The 19,336-nt window shown below is 45.2% G+C and overlaps 1 protein-coding gene across 1 annotated transcript in view; it reads right to left on the reverse strand.

The window, feature by feature from the left end:
* EXOC2 (exocyst complex component 2) overlaps positions 1-19,336 on the reverse strand; it is a 254,838-nt gene that overhangs the window by 15,742 nt on the left and 219,760 nt on the right. The window contains 4 exon segments of the mRNA XM_038768085.1: positions 17,045-17,144; positions 18,300-18,354; positions 18,563-18,636; positions 18,639-18,684. Of these exon segments, the coding sequence (XP_038624013.1) occupies positions 17,045-17,144; positions 18,300-18,354; positions 18,563-18,636; positions 18,639-18,684 (275 nt within the window).

Genomic DNA, 19,336 nt, shown 5'->3' on the forward strand with positions numbered 1-19,336 from the left:
GCGTCCTCTCTGATCTCCCATCCTCAGGTCTCTCCCCACTTCAGTCTATACTGCACACTGCTGCCCAGATCATCATTGTGCAGAAACGTTCTGGGCATGTTACTCCTCTCCTCAAAAATCTCCAGTGCCTGCCAGTCAACCTACATATCAAGCAAAAACTCCTCACTCTTGGCTTCAAGGCTACCCATTACCTCACCCTCTCCTACCTCACCTCCCTTCTCTCCTTCTACAGCCCAGCCTGCACCCTCCATTCCTCTGCTGCTAACCTCCTCACTGTATCTTGTTCTCACCTGTTCCGCTGTTGACCCCCAGACCATTCACGCCCTCCTCCTGGCCTGGAATGCCCTCCCTCCACACATCTGCCAAGCTGGCTCTCTTCCTCCCTTCAAAGTCCTACTGAGAGCTCACCTACTCCAGGAGGCCTTTCCAGACCGAGCCCCCTTTTTCCTCTCCCATTCCCCATCCCCCCACCCTACCTCCTTCCCCTCCCCACTGCACCTGTATATATGTTTGTACAGATTTATTACTCTATTTATTTTACTTGTACACATTTACTATTATATTTATTTTGTTAATGATGTGCATCTAGCTTTATTTCTATTTATTTTAATGACTTGACCCCTGTCCACATGTTTTTTCTTGTCATCTGTCTCCCCCTTTTAGACTGTGAGCCCATTGTTGGGTAGGGACCATCCTCTTTATGTTGCCAACTTGTACTACCCAAGTGCTTAGTTCATTGCTCTGCACACAATAAGAGCTCAATAAATACGATTGAATGAATGAATATATTAGGCCTTGATTGATGACATGCATCATCTACTGCATCAGCCTCCTTTCTGATCTCCCATCCTCCTGTCTCTCCCACTTCAGTCTATACTTCACTCTGCTGCCTGGATTATCTTTGTAATGAAACGTTCTGGGCATGTCACTCCCCTCCTCAAAAATTTCCAGTGGTTGCCTATCAACCTTCGAATCAAGCAAAAACTCCTCACTCTTGGCTTTAAGACTCTCCATCACCTCACCCTCTCCTACCTCACCTCTCTTCTCTCCTTCTACAGCCCAGCTCACACACTCCACTCCTCTGCTGCTAAACTCCTCACTATGCCCTGTTCTTATCTGTCCCACCATCAACCCCTGGCCCATGTCCTACCTCTGGCCTGGAATGCCCTCCCTCCACACATTCGCCAAACTAGCTCTCTTCCTCCCTTCAAAGCCCTTCTGAGAACTCACCTCCTCCAGGAGGCCTTCCCAGACTGAGCCCCCCTTTTTCCTCTTCTCCTCCCCACCTCCATCATCTCCCCTCCCTCCCCCTGCCCTACTCCTTTCTCCTCCCCACAGCACTTGTATGCATTTGTACATATTTATTACTCTACTTATTTTATTTGTACACATTTATTACTCTATTTTATTAATGATATGTATATAGCTATAATTCTATTTATTCTGATGGTATTGACACCTGTCTATTTGGGTTTTTTTATTATCTCTCTCCCCCTTCTAGACGGTGAGCCCATTGTTGGGTAGGGACCATCTCTATATGTTGCCAATTTGAACTTCCCAAGCGCTTAGCACAGTGCTCTGCACATAGTAAGCACTCAAAAATGGGTGGGTGGGTGGGCGGGCGGGCGGGCGGCCGGCCGGCCGGATGGATGGACGGACAGACGGACGGACGGACAGACGGACGGACGGATGGATGGATGGATGGATGGATGGATGGATGGATGGATGGACGAACATAAACTAGCTTCAAAGTACAGCTAACTAGTGATGGAAAATTAATTTCCTTCCAGCCCTTTCTTCCCTTCACACCATTCAGTTCCCTCTCTGTCCTGAGCTAAACAGATTTCCTCCCCCTCCAGATTTCTAACCAAGTCTTGCCCTCACCTGTCTCCCCACCAATCCCACTCATTTTAGAAAAACTTGGGGGATGAGGTACCTTATTAAAAATACGCTGATATTCCCCCCGTGTTCCATCTATTGTCAGTCTGTAGCAGCAACAGAAGCAGCAGCAGCAGTGAGCAGAATGGTCCTCGGGATATTCTGTCTTTGGAAAGTCACTTTTCTGCAGGAACCTAGAAAGCAAAGGTGCCTTTCTAATCCTGCTGTTCTCTATGGTATGGACACACCTGGCAGAGGAAGATATGAGCAGAGTCAGAAGAGATGGACACCGCATATATATCTTCAAGTCTGAACGAGCTTGCTCACCATCAAGGGTCCCCCAAGGGCTTCATGGGTAGCACTGAGTGGCCTTTGGGCAGGGAGAGGAGTCAGTGACCCACAAAAGGGAGCAGGAAGGGAGTCACCTGATAAAGTATCACGCAAGCTCCTTATGGGCAGGGAATGAGTCTACCAACTCTGTTCTACTGTATCAATCAATCAATCAATCGTATTTATTGAGCGCTTACTATGTGCAGAGCACTGTACTAAGTGCTTGGGAAGTACAAATTGGCAACACATAGAGACAGTCCCTACCCAACAGTGGGCTCACAGTCTAAAAGTACTCTACTGTACTGTACTCTACTGTACAGTCTATTGTACTCTCCCAAGCACTTAGTTCAGTGCTCTGCACACAGTAAGTGCACAAAAAACACGATTGATTGATTGACAGATAGGGTTCCCAAAGTCACCACCAAATTAACAGATTGCAAATGTCAGACTAATAATAATAATAATAATAATAATAATAATAATAATGGCATTTGTTAAGCACTTACTATGTGCCGAGCACTGTTCTAAGTGCTGGGGTATATACAAGGTTAACAGGTTGTCCCACGTGGGGCTCACAGTCTTCAACTCCATTTTACAGATGAGGGACCTGAGGCCCAGAGAAGTGAAGTGACTTGCCCAAAGTCACAGCTGACAAGTGGCGGAGCCAGAATTCAAACCCATGATCTCTGATTCCCAAGCCCTGGATCTTTCCACTAAGCCACGCTGCTAGGCAGTAAGGATTTCCTGGGACCCCTTAAATGAGGAAGTCCAACCAATGACTGATAAACACACAAAAAGTCCTTGTACACTGTTCCTGGAGACTGGAGGAAAAGCAATAGAGCAGTGCCATGTTTAAGGGAAATGAAATTGGAAAACTTAGAATATGTCTCTCTTCCCTGCTATCTAGAGCATTTGCCAACAATGTTGGTGTGTGTGTGTGTGTGTGTGTGTGTGTGTGTGTAAGTGTGTAAGTGTGTAAGTGTGTAAGTGTGTATGCGTGTCCTGAGTCCATTTAAAAGTAGATGTTAACAACAGTTATCTCTCTGGGAAGAATTTGCAAAAAACAGTTAAAATACAACACTAGGAAAAGGAACAATAGCTAAAGATCCTCTAAGCAACAAGAAACTCTTAATTTAGTTGCAAGAATCATTTCTTTTCCTAAATGGATGGCAAGCATCCACATGCAATTGCATTCAAAATAATAAATGCATGTTTAGATTTTATTGATTCTGCATTTAGAGAGAATCAAGTCTATTATGCAGCTGCTTCCTGGATAGAAAAATAAAATCAAAAGGCAAACATGTTTGGCATAGGCTAGGAGCTAAGGCTGATAAATAAGGTAACATATGCCCTACTGTCTTTTGTAGCATTTCAGCCAGATTCCCTTATTTTGTGGAAAAGGAAGACTCATTTTGTATAAAGAGCCTGTTTTGTGGCAATAGCTTCAACCTAATCCAGTAATAAGACATAGGAGCTTTGGAAAGATAGGAGCTTTGGAAAGAAAGAGATGTTCTCATCATCACATCTTGCCTGTAGACAGAAACTCTCCACATCAAACAAATTCTTCACCATTGGCTTTTTAAAGCATTTAATCACCTTGCCCCCTTCTACTTCACTTTGCTACTGTGCTATCTACAACCCAGCCCACACAAGTCCCTCCTCTAATGCTAACCTTTTCCCTGTACCTCAATCTCCACTACCGACTCCTGGCCCACTTCCCGCCTCTGGCCTGGAATGCCCACCAGCCTCAAATCTCACAGACAATTACTCTCCTGGCCTTCAAAGCCTTTGGAAAGCACATCTCTTCTAAGTGGTCTTCCCTGAGCCTTTCTTTCCTCTTCACCCACTCCCTTCTGCACTGCAATGACTTGCTCTTTTTATTCATCTCTCCTCCCACTCCCACAGGAGTTTTGTACATATCTGTAATTTATTTATTTATACTAATGTCTGTCTCCCTTTCTAGACTGTAAGCTTTTGTGGGCAGGGAATATGTCTGTTTATCATTATATTGTACTCTCCCAAGTGCTTAGTATAGCACTATGCACAAAGTAAGTACTCAATAGGTACAACTGACTGACTGGCTGGCTGACAGATGGTGAATGCTGAAAACTAAAGAAGCAAATGCTTGAAGAATAGGCACAAATGTTAAAACTCATATGTACTACTTGGAGCGGAGGGCCTGGCTGTTGAGTTGGAAATGAAATCAATGGGTGAAAACCTGGGAAAATACCTGATAACCACCATAACCTGCTGCAGAACCTCGAGAAAGTAATTGCACACCTCAGAGTATTCATCTCTTCCCCTCCAAAAGCAGCATGGCCTAGTGAGAATCAGAGAACCTGGGTTCTAATCCTGGCTCTGCCACCTGTCTGCTGGGTGACCTTGGATAAGTCATTTAATTTCTCTTGCCTCCATTGCCTCATCTGTAAAATGGGGATTAAGACTGTAAACCCCACCTGGGACATGAAGTTGATGGTTTACTTCTGTTGAATGTTCCCAAGTGCCTCGCTTAGTAACAATGATGATAATAGTAATTTTGGTATTTGTTACGCACTTACTATCTGCCAAGCACTGTACTAAGCACTAGGGCAGGAACAAAATAGTCAGGACTCACTTATGGCCCCTTACTCTTCCCAAGATCCGCCCTTTCCTCTCCATCCAAACCGCTACCCTGCTAATTCAAGCTCTCATCCTATCCCGTCTGGACTACTACACTAGCCTTCTCTCTGATCTCCCATCCTCGTGTCTCTCTCCACTTCAATCCATACTTCATGCTGCTGCCCGGAGTATCTTTGTCCAGAAACGCTCTGGACATATTACTCCCCTCCTCAAAAATCTCCAGTGGCTACCGATCAATCTGCGCATCAGGCAGAAACTCCTCACCCTGGGCTTCAAGGCTCTCCATCACCTCGCCCCCTCCTACCTCACCTCCCTTCTCTCCTTCTACTGCCCAGCCCGCACCCTCCGCTCCTCCACCACTAATCTCCTCACTGTACCTTGCTCTCGCCTGTCCCGCCATCGACCCCTGGCCCACGTCATCCCCCGGGCCTGGAATGCCCTCCCTCTGCCCATCCGCCAAGCTAGCTCTCTTCCTCCCTTCAAGGCCCTGCTGAGAGCTCACCTCCTCCAGGAGGCCTTCCCAGACTGAGCCCCTTCTTTCCTCTCCCCCTCGTCCCCCTCTCCATCCCCCCGTCTTACCTCCTTCCCTTCCCCACAGCACCTGTATATATGTATATATGGTTGTACATATTTATTACTCTATTTATTTATTCATTTATTTATTTTACTTGTACATTTCTATCCTACTTATTTTATTTTGTTGGTATGTTTGGTTCTGTTCTCTGTCTCCCCCTTTTAGACTGTGAGCCCACTGTTGGGTAGGGACTGTCTCTATGTGATGCCAATTTGTACTTCCCAAGCACTTAGTACAGTGCTCTGCACATAGTAAGCGCTCAATAAATACGATTGATTGATTGATTGATTGATAATGGCTCACAGTCTAAATAAGAGTGAGGAGCGGTATTGAATCCCCATTCTACAGATAAGGGAACTGAGGCACAGAGAAGATACAGTGACGGTGAAAGTCACAAAGCAGGAAAGTGGTAGAGTTGGGATTAGAAATCAGGTCTTCTGTCTCTAGCCTGTGTGCTTTCCATTAGACCACAGTTCTCTCATGGAACCATTATTTTACTGTCTGTAATGTCTAGACTGTAAGAACCTTGTTCACAAGGGAAAGTGTCTACCAACTCGGTTATATTGTACTCTCTTAAGTGCTTAGTACAGTGCTCTGCACATAATAAATAAGTATCATTGTTTGAAACATTAATTTTGTTCTTTTCAGGAACAGCAGACAGAGTAGGCTTCCCCTTACTCTTCCCAAAGAGTCATATTAACTTATCAGGAAGCAGCAATGTCTAGTGGACAAAGCACAGGCCTGGGAGTCAGAAGGACCTGGTTCCTAATTCCAACTCCTCATATGTCTTCTTGGTGACCTTGGGCAAGTCACTTAACTCTTCTGTGCCTTCTCTTCAGTTACCTCTTCTGTAAAATGGGGATTAAAACTGTGAGTCCCATGTGGGACACGGACTGTGTCCAAGTTGATTAGCTTGTATGCACCCCAGAACTTAGTATAGTGCCTGGTACATAGTACGTGCTTAAAAAATACCATTAAAAAAAAGAGAAGATGTGGAGCACAGACTGTCCTACAACTCTTTCCAGATCAATCAGTCAGGCAGTCAGTCAATCCATCATATTTATTGAGTGCTTATTGTGTGCAGAGCACTGTACTAAGCACTTCGGGGAGTATAATATAACAATATTATAGACTCATTCTCTGATGAGCTTACAGTCTAGTAAGGAAGACAGACATTAATATAAATTAATAAATTAAAGATAAATTCAATAAATCAATCAATTTCCTGGAGAAAGACTTCGAAAAGCTCAAAAGATGCAAAGAAATAGTTGAATTGTTGCCTGTTTTTCCAAACTGTTTTCTTCCCTCAGTGGCAGTGAAGGCAGATCGGATAACTGGAATTTACTTTTTAAAGGTGGAATGTAACAAGCAAATCCACAAGACACCACTGGAATTATTGTGAATGTAATCATTTGAGTGCCAGTAACTGAGGTGGGAAAGTTACATCTTTATCCTTAAATCTGATAGCACTTTTGAGAAACAGTGTGGCCTATAAAAAGCAACATGGTCTAGGTGGAAAGGGCATGGGCCTGGAGTCAGAGGACCTGGGTTCTAATCCCAGCTCTGCCGCTTTATCTGTGGTGTGACTTTCAGTAAATCATTAACTTCTCTGAGCCTCAGTTACCTCGTCTGTAAAGAAGGATTAAATCCTCCTCGCTCCGACATAGACTGTGAGCTTCTGAGGGACAATCTGTACAGACTGGTGTACAATCTGATTATCTTGTATCTACCCCAGCATTTAGAAAGGTGCCTGACACATAGTAAATGTTTAACAAATGCCACCCAAAAAAGGTTCTGATTTTCCGAACCCATTAAATTCTTTGATACTTACTCCAATTACAATAATTAGCAATTACGTAGATAGCCACTATTTCCCCTCTGGGTAATTTATTTTACTATCTGTCTCCTCCTGTAGACTGTAAGCTCTCTGTGGGCAGGGATCACATCTACCAACTCTGTTGTATTGAATTTTCCCTAAAACTTAATACAGTGCTATGCACACAATAAATACCATGAAGTGATTTGACTGATTAACCGACAACTTTCAAAACCCATTTGCCATTCAAAGTACTGTGAACAGTGAATCACATATCAGCTTCTAGAAGAAGAGCTTGTTTTGTGACCTGAGACTGTCACACAGAAGAAAATAAGTCCTCCAAACAATTCACACCAGCATCTTGCAGAAGTGAGAATCTTCAAGAATCTTCTGTATTGAAACCGATACTTTTTAAGTTGGAAAAGGAAGTGTTTGAAAATATTGTAAAAGGAAGTATATTTTTCTAGCTCATTCTCTTTCTTCTGCCTAGAACTCCCTCCCTTTCCACATTCAGCAGACCACTGCTTTCACTGTTTCAAAGTCCATCTGAAAACACATCTCCTCCAGGAAGCCTTCCCTGACTAATCTCTCATCTCCCCTTCCCCTACTTCTGCATCACTTGGGCACACACCTCAATTCAAGCATTTACATACATCTCTTTAAACTCTGTTATTTCTCCTACGTGGAATTTATTTTTATGTCTGTCTTCCCAACAGGATTGGATGAGCCTTGAGGGCAAGGATTCTGTGTACTAACTCTAATGCACTCTCCCAAGTGCTTGGTACAGTGCTCTCAATGAATACCATTGATTAGTTGATTAGACCCCAAGCACTTAGTATAGTCCTCTTCTTATGGTAAGCGCTCAATAAATACAATTGAATGAATGAATGAATCAGAGGAATGGGAACTGAGGAGTGCCATCTGAGGCCTTCCCAGACTGAGCCCCCTCCTTCCTCTCCCCCTCGTCCCTCTCTCCATACCCCCCACCTTACCTCCTTCCCTTCCCCACAGCACCTGTATATATGTATATATGTTTGTATGCATTTATTACTCTATTTATTTATTTTATGTGTACACATTTATTCTATTTATTTTATTTTGTTAATATGTTTTGTTTTGTTCTCTGTCTCCCCCTTCTAGACTGTGAGCCCACTGTTGGGTAGGGACTGTCTCTATACGTTGCCAACTTGTACTTCCCAAGCGCTTAATACAGTGCTCTGCACACAGTAAGCACTCAATAAAAACGATTGAATGAATGAATGAATGAATGAATGAATGAATGAATGAATGAATGAATGAATGCCATGCAACTAAACTCCTTCCATGGGTAATAACAAGGAGGAAAGCAGTAGCCCAACTGGCCTGGACTTGGGGGCTGGGTGGAAGTGGCCCCCAGCACAAGGCCCACAGTGAGGCAGGAGGAAGAGATGTTGTGAACCTGTGTCAAGGCAGTGGGACATCTCTAAGAGCTGAGGAAGGTGATGATCAGAGAAGGTGCGAAGGGACAGGAAAAGGGTTGTGGCCAACCCAGATCTATTAAAAGGGGAGCGTTTGTTAAAAACAGCCAAGCCAATCTTTTTATTTTGAGCTGCCAAAACTTTCTGTTTAGCCAGCTGTTTTTTTCTTCCTGCAGAATGGTTCCACAGGCTGCAACTTGAATGCCCAGCTTCGAAGTGAAGGTCATTGCTTGGACACTCAACGGCATGGAAAATTATAACTGTGACCCCTCAGACAGAGTCAACTTTTGGGGTACTGGGAGACCTCTCACAGCAGCAAAGTAGAAGCCCTAACCCATGTCCACACATCCCAGAATCCAGTACTTGTGAAATCCACCCCCCAGCACACATACGGTATCTACCACAAAAATTTACTGAAACCAAATTTGAAAGCACCAAAGCAGTTTTCCAGGCTGAAATTTTCAGTCCTGTGTAAGTTATGGGAAGCAGCTTGGTCTGGTGGAAAGAGCATGGGGCTGGAAGTCAGAGGTCCTGGGTTCTAATCCCCACTTCACCATTTGCCTGCTGAATGAATTTAGATGAACCGCTTAATTTCCTTGTGCCTGTTACTCATCTGTAAAATGGGGATTAAATCCTTCTCCATCCAATCTACCTTCTATTTATCCCAGTGCTTAGGAAAGTGCTGTCACATAATAAGTACTCAACAATTACCATGAAAAGGTCTCCAAAAGTTCTGATTGCTGTAATTCACACAGCACTTAGAAACATCCCTGTGGGAGGGTAGTGCTAGTCACAATGGCATTCACTGCCAGAAGCTTAGATCACCATCATGCTGGAATCCAGTGACCTGCCCACTAGACCATTCTGCCTTCGTTTTAATAATACTACTATTATAGTATTATAACAATACTATATAATACTATATAATATATATAATATAATAATATATATATTATATTATATTATTATAATAATAATACTTCCTTTTTCCTCACGGGGAGTTGGGTCACTTCACTAAAAGCAACAGAAAGGTTTTTTTTTCTCTCTCTTCTGTCGGTCTAGAATAATTCTCTTTTTTTCCTGTGAAAAAGAATGAATTAGGAGTTGGTACTACTCTGGATAACACTAGGGAACTGACACTGACAGAAGTAGAGATGGAGGTGACTTCCTTTTAGAGTTTATTTCAAGTTATAAAACTTAATGTTTCCAGGGGAATATGGTTTAGTAGGACACCTGGTTAAAAACTGTGATGGTTTTAAATGGGATGTTAGGCAAATTATTTGACCCCTCAGCTTCCTCATCTGCATTAACTACAATGATGCTATTGTCTGTCCCTTCCTTACCACATCCAAAGGTTAATGAAAAAATACATGTAAGGCAGTGTGGGCTAGTGGAAAGATCACTATTCTCGGAGTCAGAGGACCTGGGTTCTAATTCTGGCTCTGCTACTTGACCTTGGGTAAGTCACTTAACTTCTCTGTGACTCAGTTTCCTCATCTGGAAAAATGGAAGTAAGATACCTTCCCTTCTCCCCACCTGTCCCCACCTGTGGGACAGGGACTGTATTATCTGACCCAATTACCTTGTGAATACCCCAGTGCTTGGCACATAGCAAGCACTTAAGCAGCACAATTATCATCAATTATTACTTCTGCTCTTGGGAAGCAAAGAGCTTAATAAGGGCAATAAATGTTTCTAAGGTCTTCTGCTCTCTGGCATGGGTGAAGGTGTAAAATAGGAGATTGTTATGGTCAAGACAATTTATCCCAAGGACAGACAGTTACCTACTGTACACATGCTTAGTACAGTGCTTTACATACAGTAAGCGCTCAATAAATACAACTGAATTAATGAATGATTGAATGAATGCGGGTTTCAGCAATGGCTTCCATAGTATGGAACATGAAACCTTTCTTAACCTATATGAGTACCTGCTTTTTAAGAGATAGTTATTTTAACTTTTCCACTGCATTGTGTCTACTCCATCCCTTAGTACAGAGCTTGGCCATAGTGCTTAATAAATACCATTAGTGTTGTTACTATTATTATTACATTGTACAAAGTGCTTGGAAGAGTACCATAGAATTGGGAGAAACAATATCTGCTCTCAAGGAGTTTACAGTCCAACAGGCTTGTGCTTGGGAGAGTACCACAGAATTAGGAGAAACGATCTCTGTTCTCAAGGAGTTTACAGTCCAAGAGGCTTAGTAGAAAGAGCACGGGCTTGGGAGTTAGAGGACGTGGGTTCTAATCCTGGCTCCGTGACTTGCCTGCTGTGTGACCTTGGGCAAGCCACTTAACTTCTCTGTGCCTCAGTTTCCTCATCTGTAAAATGGGGATTAAGACTGTGAGCTCCATGTGGGACAACCTCATTACCTTTTATCTACCCCAGCGCTTAGAATAGTGCTTGGCACATAGTAAGCACTTAACAAATACCATAATTATTGAATTATAGATAAAGGAAGTACTCAAGTATAAAGATAAGTATATATATATGCTGTTGGATGTTGTGAGTTATTTAGGACTAAGGTGGCATGGAACTGGTGTAATGGGCACTTGGGAGGATATAAAGTGGAGAGATTAGAAATTGGTCAAGGAGATGAGATTACAGAAATGCTCAGAGGACAGGACATGCAGGATGGTTCAAGGAATCATATAATGGTTGCCCTGCTAGACACTGATTCCTGAAGGTTTGAGATAGACCAACAGACATGAGAAGCAGCGTGGCTCAATGGAAAGAGCCCGGGCTTGGGAGTCAGAGGTCATGGGTTCTAATGCTGGCTCTGCCACTTGTCAGCAGTGTGACTTTGGGCAAGTCACTTCACTTCTCTGGACCTCAGTTACCTCATCTGGAAAATGGGGATGAAGATTGTGAGCCCCATGTGGGATGACCTTATTACCTTGTCTCCCCCCCAGTGTTTAGAACAGTGCTTGGTACATAGTAAGTGCATAACAAAAGCCATCATTATTATTATTAAACATCCTAACTTTTCTCTCTACATCTCTAACTTTTGCTCTAATAATCCATTATGACCTTGCCCATGAATTTATTCAAACTGATCTTAAACCTGACAGTAGCTTAGGCCTGCATAATTTCTGGTGGCAAACATCGCATTTGGTTTCAAACCTGTGACCCCTAGGCCTCTTGATGCCCTCTGTTTGAGGGTTTTGTCCCAATTCTGTGACAATTCTAACGACCCTTCATGTTTAACAAGAGCCAATCTAGATCTTTTGCACACTTTCATTTCCCTCAGACAGAAGTCAATTAATCAATCAATCAGTCGTATTTATTGAGCACTTACTGTGTGCAGAGCACTGTACTAAGCACTTGGGAAGTACAAGTTGGCAACATATAGAGACAGTCCCTATCCAACAGTGGGCTCACAGTCTAGAAGGAGGAGACAGAGAACAAAACCAAACATATTAACAAAATAAAATAAATACAATAGATATGTACAAGTAAAATAAATAAACAAATAGAGTAATAAATATATACAAACATATATACATATATACAGGTGCTGTGGGGAAGGGAAGGAGGTAAGACCGGGGGATGGAGAGGTGACGAGGGGGAGAGGAAGGAGGGGGCTCAGTCTGGGAAGGCCTCTTGGAGGAGGTGAGCTCTCAGTAGGGCCTTGAAGGGAGGAAGAGAGCTAACTTGGCGGATGTGCGGAGGGAGGGCATTCCAGGCCCGGGGGATGATGTGGGCCAGGGGTCGAGGGCGAGACAGGCAAGAACGAGGCAAGATTAGCGGCAAAGGAGCAGAGGTTGTGGGCTGGGCTGTAGAAGAAGAGAACTGAGGTGAGGTAGGAGGGGGCGAGGTGATGGAGAGCCTTGAAGCCGAGGGTGAGGAGTTTCTGCCTGATGCGCAGATTGATTGGTAGCCGCTGGAGATTCGTGAGGTGGGGAGTAACATGCCCAGAGCGTTTCTGGACAAAGACAATCCGGGCAGCGGCGTGAAGTATGGATTGAACTGGGGAGAGACACGAGGATGGGAGATCAAAGAGGAGGCTGATGCAGTAGTACAGATGGGATAGGATGAGAGCTTGAACGAGCAGGGTAACAGTTTGGATGGAGAGGAAAGGGCGGATCTTAGCAACGTTGTGGAGCTGCGACCGGCAGGTTTTGATGATGGCTTGGATGTGAAGGGTGAATGAGAGAGTCGAGTCGACGATGACACCAAGGTTGCGGGCTTGTGAGACGGGAATGATGGTAGTGCTGTCAACAGTGATGGGAAAGTCAGGGAGAGGGCAGGGTTTGGGAGGGAAGACAAGGAGTTCAGTCTTGGACATGTTGAGTTTTAGGTGGTGGGCAGACATCCAGAAGGAGATGTCCTGAAGGCAGGGGGAGATGCGAGCCTGGAAGGAGGGGGAGAGAGCAGGGGCAGAGATGTAGATTTCGGTGTCATCAGCGTAGAGATGATAGTTGAAGCCGTGGGAGTGAATGAAGTCACCAAGGGAGTGAGTGTAGATTGAGAACAGAAGGCGACCAAAAACTGAACCTTGGGGAACCCCCACAGTAAGGGGATGGGAGGGGGAGGAGGAGCCTGCAAAAGAGACTGAGAATGAATGACCGGAGAGATAAGAGGAGAACCAGGAGAGGACAGAGCCTGTGAAGCCAAGGTTGGATACCCACCAAGACCACCAAGACCACTCACCCTCACCCCCTACCAAGGATCTCTCTGTACCAGTGCCAGTCCTCCATTCCTCCCTCCTGGCCCCCTCCCTCCCCTTCTCCCCTCCCCCACCCCAACCCAGTTCTCCTTTCCCATCGCCACCCCCTTCCCACTCTCCCCGCCCAGGCCCCCGCCAACTCATCCCAATCCAAACCCTACCCACCCCTCGCACCCTTCCCCCTCCCTCCCCTCCCTCGACAGCTGCTGCCAAGTGTGGCCTCTGGAACCCCCGCTCTGTTTTAACTAAGATCCCTTTCATCCTGGACATATTCCTTTCCAGCTCTCTACTCCTCCTCGCCCTAACTGAAACATGGCTGTCTCCAGACGACACGGTCTATTCTGCTGCTCTCTGCAGTGCAGGCTTCTTCTTCTCCCACTCCCCCAGACTCACCGGAAAAGGAGGAGGTGTCGGTTTCCTTCTCGCCCCCCAATGTCGCTTTCACACTATCCCTCCTCCCCCTTCCCTTTCCTTCCCTTCCTTTGAAGCCCACATTATTCGCCTCTACCACCCCCTCCAGATTCTTGTAGCCGTCATCTACCGTCCTCCCGGTCCCACTTCCAACTTTTTTAACGACTTTGACCCCTTCCTCACCTTCCTTTTCTCCTTCTCCATGCCCACTCTGATCCTCGAAGACTTCAATATCCACATGGATATCCCTAATGACTCCTCTGCCGCCCGCCTTCTATCTCTCCTCGACGCTGCCAACCTCTTCCTCCACCCCACCTCACCCACTCACCAACTTGGTCATACCCTCGAACTCATCATCTCCTACCACTGCACTGTGTACACCCTCACCAACTCTGAAATCCCTCTCTCTGATCATAATCTTCTCACCTGCCTCCTCAATCACACTCCTTTCCCCTGTAAATCCATATTACTCCCTCACAGAGATCTCCGCTCTCTGGACCCCACCCATCTTTCAGAGCGCCTCACACCCCACCCCGCCGCCCTCTCCTCTCTACCCAGTCTTGATGATCAGATTACTGCTCTCAACTCTACCCTTTCTACTCAGCTAGACTCACTCGCTCCCCTTTCCCTTTGCCGCTCTCGTACCACTAACCCACAGTCCTGGATCACTGCCACTGTCCGCCTCCTTCGCTCTTATGCTTGAGCTGCTGAACGCTGCTGGCGAAAGTCTAAACACCATGCCAACCTCGTTCACTTCAAATTTATCATTTCCTGCCTTAACTCAGCCCTCTCTTCTGCCAGACAAATCTATTTCTCCACCCTTATTGACACCCATGCCCATCACCCCCACCAGCTCTTCCATACATTCAACTCCCTTCTCAGGCCCCCGGTTCCTCCCCCTCCTCCTTCCCTCACCCCCAACGATCTGGCCTCCTACTTCATTAACAAAATCAAATCCATCAGGTCCGACCTCCCCAAAGTCACTTCCCCCCCTTCTCCAACCCCCCTGCTCTCAACACTCTCTGACACTCTCCCATCCTTCCCAGCACTATCCTCAGAGGAGCTCTCCTCCCTCCTCTCAAGTGCTACTCCAGCCACCTGTGCTTCTGACCCCATTCCCTCTCATCTCATGAAATCTCTCACTCCATCCCTTCTCCCCTCCTTAACTTCCATCTTCAACTGCTCACTCTCCACTGGTTCCTTCCCCTCTGCCTTCAAACACGCCCACGTCTCTCCCATCCTAAAAAAAACCCCTCTCTTGACCCCACCTCACCTTCTAGTTATCGCCCCATATCCCTCCTACCATTCCTTTCAAAACTCCTTGAACGAGTTGTCTACACGCGCTGCCTAGAATTCCTTGACAACAACTCTCTCCTCGACCCCCTCCAGTCTGGCTTCTGTCCCCTACATTCCACGGAAACTGCCCTCTCAAAGGTCACCAATGACCTCCTGCTTGCCAAATCCAACGGCTCATACTCTGTCCTAATCCTCCTCGACCTCTCAGCTGCCTTTGACACTGTGGACCACCCCCTTCTCCTCAACATGCTATCTGACCTTGGCTTCACAGACTCCGTCCTCTCCTGGTTCTCCTCTTATCTCTCCGGTCGTTCTTTCTCAGTCTCTTTTGCAGGCTCCTCCTCCCCCTCCCATCCTCTTACTGTGGGGGTTTCCCAAGGTTCAGTGCTTGGTCCCCTTCTGTTCTCAATCTACACTCACTCCCTTGGTGACCTCATTCGCTCCCACAGCTTCAATTATCATCTCTACACTGATGACACCCAAGTCTACATCTCTGCCCCTGCTCTCTCCCCCTCTCTCCAGGCTCGCATCTCCTCCTGCCTTCAGGACATCTCCATCTGGATGTCTGCCTGCCACCTAAAGCTCAACATGTCGAAGACTGAACTCCTTGTCTTCCCTCCCAAACCTTGCCCTCTCCCTGACTTTCCCATCTCTATTGACGGCACTACCATCCTTCTCGTCTCACAAGCCCGCAACCTTGATGTCATCCTCCACCGCGCTCTCTCTTTCACCCCTCACAGCCAAGCCGTCACCAAAACCTGCCGGTCTCAGCTCCGCAACATTGCCAAGATCCGCCCTTTCCTCTCCATCCATACCGCTACCCTGCTCATTCAAGCTCTCATCCTATCCCATCTGGACTACTGCAATAGCCTTCTCTCTGATCTCCCATCCTCGTGTCTCTCTCTACTTCAACCCATACTTCATGCTGCTGCCCGGATTATCTTTGTCCAGAAACACTCTGGGCACATTACTCCCCTCCTCAAAAATCTCCAGTGGCTACCAATCAATCTGCGCATCAGGTAGAAACTCCTCACCCTGGGCTTCAAGGCTCTCCATCACCTCACCCCCTCCTACCTCTCCTCCCTTCTCTCCTTCTACAGCCCAGCCCGTACCCTCCGCTCCTCCACCACTAATCTCCTCACCATACCTCGTTCTCGCCTGTCCCACCATCGACCCCCAGCCCATGTCATCCGCCGGGCCTGGAATGCCCTCCCTCTGCCCATCCACCAAGCTAGCTCTCTTCCTCCCTTCAAGGCCCTACTGAGAGCTCACCTCCTCCAGGAGGCCTTCCCAGACTGAGCCCCTTCCTTCCTCTCCCCCTCATCCCCCTCTCCATCCCCCCATCTTACCTTCTTCCTTTCCGCACAGCACCTGTATATGTGTATATATGTTTCTACATATTTATTACTCTATTTATTTATTTATTTATTTTACTTGTACATATCTATTCTAATTTATTTTATTTTGTTAGTATGTTTGGTTTTGTTCTCTGTCTCCCCCTTTTAGACTGTGAGCCCACTGTTGGGTAGGGACTGTCTCTATACGTTGCCAATTTGTTCTTCCCAAGTGCTTAGTACAGTGCTCTCCACATAGTAAGCACTCAATAAATACGATTGATGATGATGATACAAGGTGATTAGGTTGTCCCACGTGGAGCTCATAGTCTTAATCCCCATTTTACAGTTGAGGGAACTGAGGCACAGAGAAGTTAAGTGACTTGCTCAAAGTCACACAGCTAACAATTGGAGGAGACAGGATTTGAACCCATGACCTCTGACTCCAAAGCCCGTGCTCTTTCCACTGAGCCATGCTGCTTCTCTATGCATATGCCTGCAATTTGTTACATATTCTATCTACCCATCTAGACTGTCAGTTCCTGGTGGGAATGTGCCTATCAACTCTGTTGCATTGTTCTCTCCCAAGCACTAAGAATACAGTAAGCACTCAACTACTAGTGAATGACTGAAAGTCAAACATTCTGAGAATTTACCGTACAAATATCAGATTCCTAAATCTGTTCACTCTACTTTCAATGGAAGTGATTTTTTGATATGCAATTGCTAAGGTTTGATTTTCAATGTCTTTGAATTCTGAAAGAGCAGATAGATTTTTTAAGGTATTTTACTTGTGCACAATCCCATTTTTATTATTTGTAATGTATGCAAAAATGAATTTCCAAAGAGTTCTCAACATGACAACTAGAAAAACAATGTAAAGCTTGAATATACTTCAGGATAAAATTGGAGAGTGGTGTTTTTTCTTCATTTCAAAGTGTGTTGTGAAAATCTATGGACAAAAATTCTCTTGCCACTTCCTTGGTTGTGATTTGGCTTGTCTACGTGCCCCTTTTGCTGAGCCAGACAAACACCAATCAAGTCAGAAAGGGCCAACTTTAGGCCTCCCTTCTTCCTTCTCCCTTCCAGTGGCAGCAAGGAACCCTCAGTTTAGGTAAAAGGAGCTCGGTCTCTGTGTGGACAGAAGCCTTGCTGACCCCAGTTGTAGTCCCACAGAATCACAGCAAGAGTTGAGCTTGGAGAGAAGAGGCAGAGCTGCTCTATTCATGCCCCAGGACTGGGAAGCCTCATTATACCTCCTCCCTGAAGACTTGGAGAGAAGATGCCCTGATTGGCACACCTTAGATGCAGATTCTGGCCTTGCCCTGGCCCCACTGGCAATGTGAGGAGAGAGGATGTTGGTAAACTGTAGAGGACATTCAGATACTAAGACCCTGGGTATACTGTTCATATGTTCTTTTATTGGGGCAACAGGAGCCAGTGGTTTAGTGGGCAATACATATGAAAGATACACAGGAGAGAAACTCAGTTTTCTTTCAGTCCAGAGACGATGGCTGGTATTCCTGGTATAAAAGGCCACAGGTGTCTGGGGCTGGATTTTTTTTTTTTTTGTATATTATTTGTTAAGCACTTACTTTGTGCCAGGAACTGTACTAAGCATTGTGGTAGATACAAGATAATCAGGTTGGACACAGTCTCTGTTCCACATGAGGCTCCCAATGTTGGTAGGAGGGAATAAGATTTAATCCCATTTTACAGATGAGTGACAGAGGTACAGATAAATTAGGAGTTTGCCTTTGGTAATACAGCAGACAAGTGACTGTTCTGGGATTTAGAACCCAGGTCCTTGACTCCAAGGACCATGCTCTTTCCACTGGGCCATACTGGAATGCAGGCCAAATAAAGAGTACCCTCTATATCCCATTTCTGCTAAATCACAATCTGACGTACCTCCGGCACCATGAACTTTGTAGAGATGAGATCCCAGGTGACCTGCCAGTTCAGACTAGAGCCTAAGTCTCACTTTGGGCTCAGGCTTCTGGCTGAGCTCGCAACAGGAAGGGTAATTTTTGCCCTGTCAGACTGCTGCTGCTGGCGGAATGGAGCTCATAAATACTTTTAATTTTCCAGGATTCGATTCTCCTCCTTTACTGGCAAAAGACCCATGTTCCTCATTTTGCACATCAGAATGTGAAAATTGAGAAGTGAGGTACCTGCAAAGCTCCATTTTTGCTGAAAGATGAAACACATTGCATCAGTCAACTTAGTTCATCAAAGACAGCTTCACAATCTTGGAGAGCACCAGAGGGACTAAGTCCTTAGAAATGGTGAATACCTTGAGGATTTCAAACAATCAATCAATCAACAGTATTTATTAAGTACTTAAGGTTTGCAGAGCACTGTATTTACTAAGCATTTGGGAAAGTCTAAACAAGAACACTATATTCACTGTGTCACTGTGTCACCCCTTGCTAGTTTGGATTTCTTCAAAACCTCCCAACATATTAAAAAAAACCCACCTCTAAAAATTCCCAAACACTCTCAAAAATATACACGCCTCCTTACTCGATCACAAAAATACGTTAGATCAAAACTATATGTAAAATAGTGGTGTAATATATCTAAAAGAAAGAGAAGAATATTTGGTTTATAAAAAAGAAAAGGTGACTTCAGTAAGTACAGTATGTTGGCATTTGACTTTTGAAAAAAGAGTATATTGGACTGAAATTAAAGTGCTTTTGGGAGGTCACTTTATTATCAATTATCAATTTATCCTGGGAGATAAATTACACAGAGAAATCACATATCTTCTGGTATTAAACTTGCTTAACATGCAGGGCATATACTTTGTTTTCAGAGGCATTTTTGGACATGATATTTGTTGGTTAAGTGCTTATTATGTACCAGGCACTGTACTAAGCATTCAGGTTGACACAAGATAATCATCTTAGATGCAATCTCTGTACCACATGGGGGTTACAGTCTTA

The sequence above is a fragment of the Tachyglossus aculeatus genome, chromosome Y2 (assembly GCF_015852505.1).
Source record: "Tachyglossus aculeatus isolate mTacAcu1 chromosome Y2, mTacAcu1.pri, whole genome shotgun sequence".
Classification (NCBI taxonomy): domain Eukaryota; kingdom Metazoa; phylum Chordata; class Mammalia; order Monotremata; family Tachyglossidae; genus Tachyglossus; species Tachyglossus aculeatus.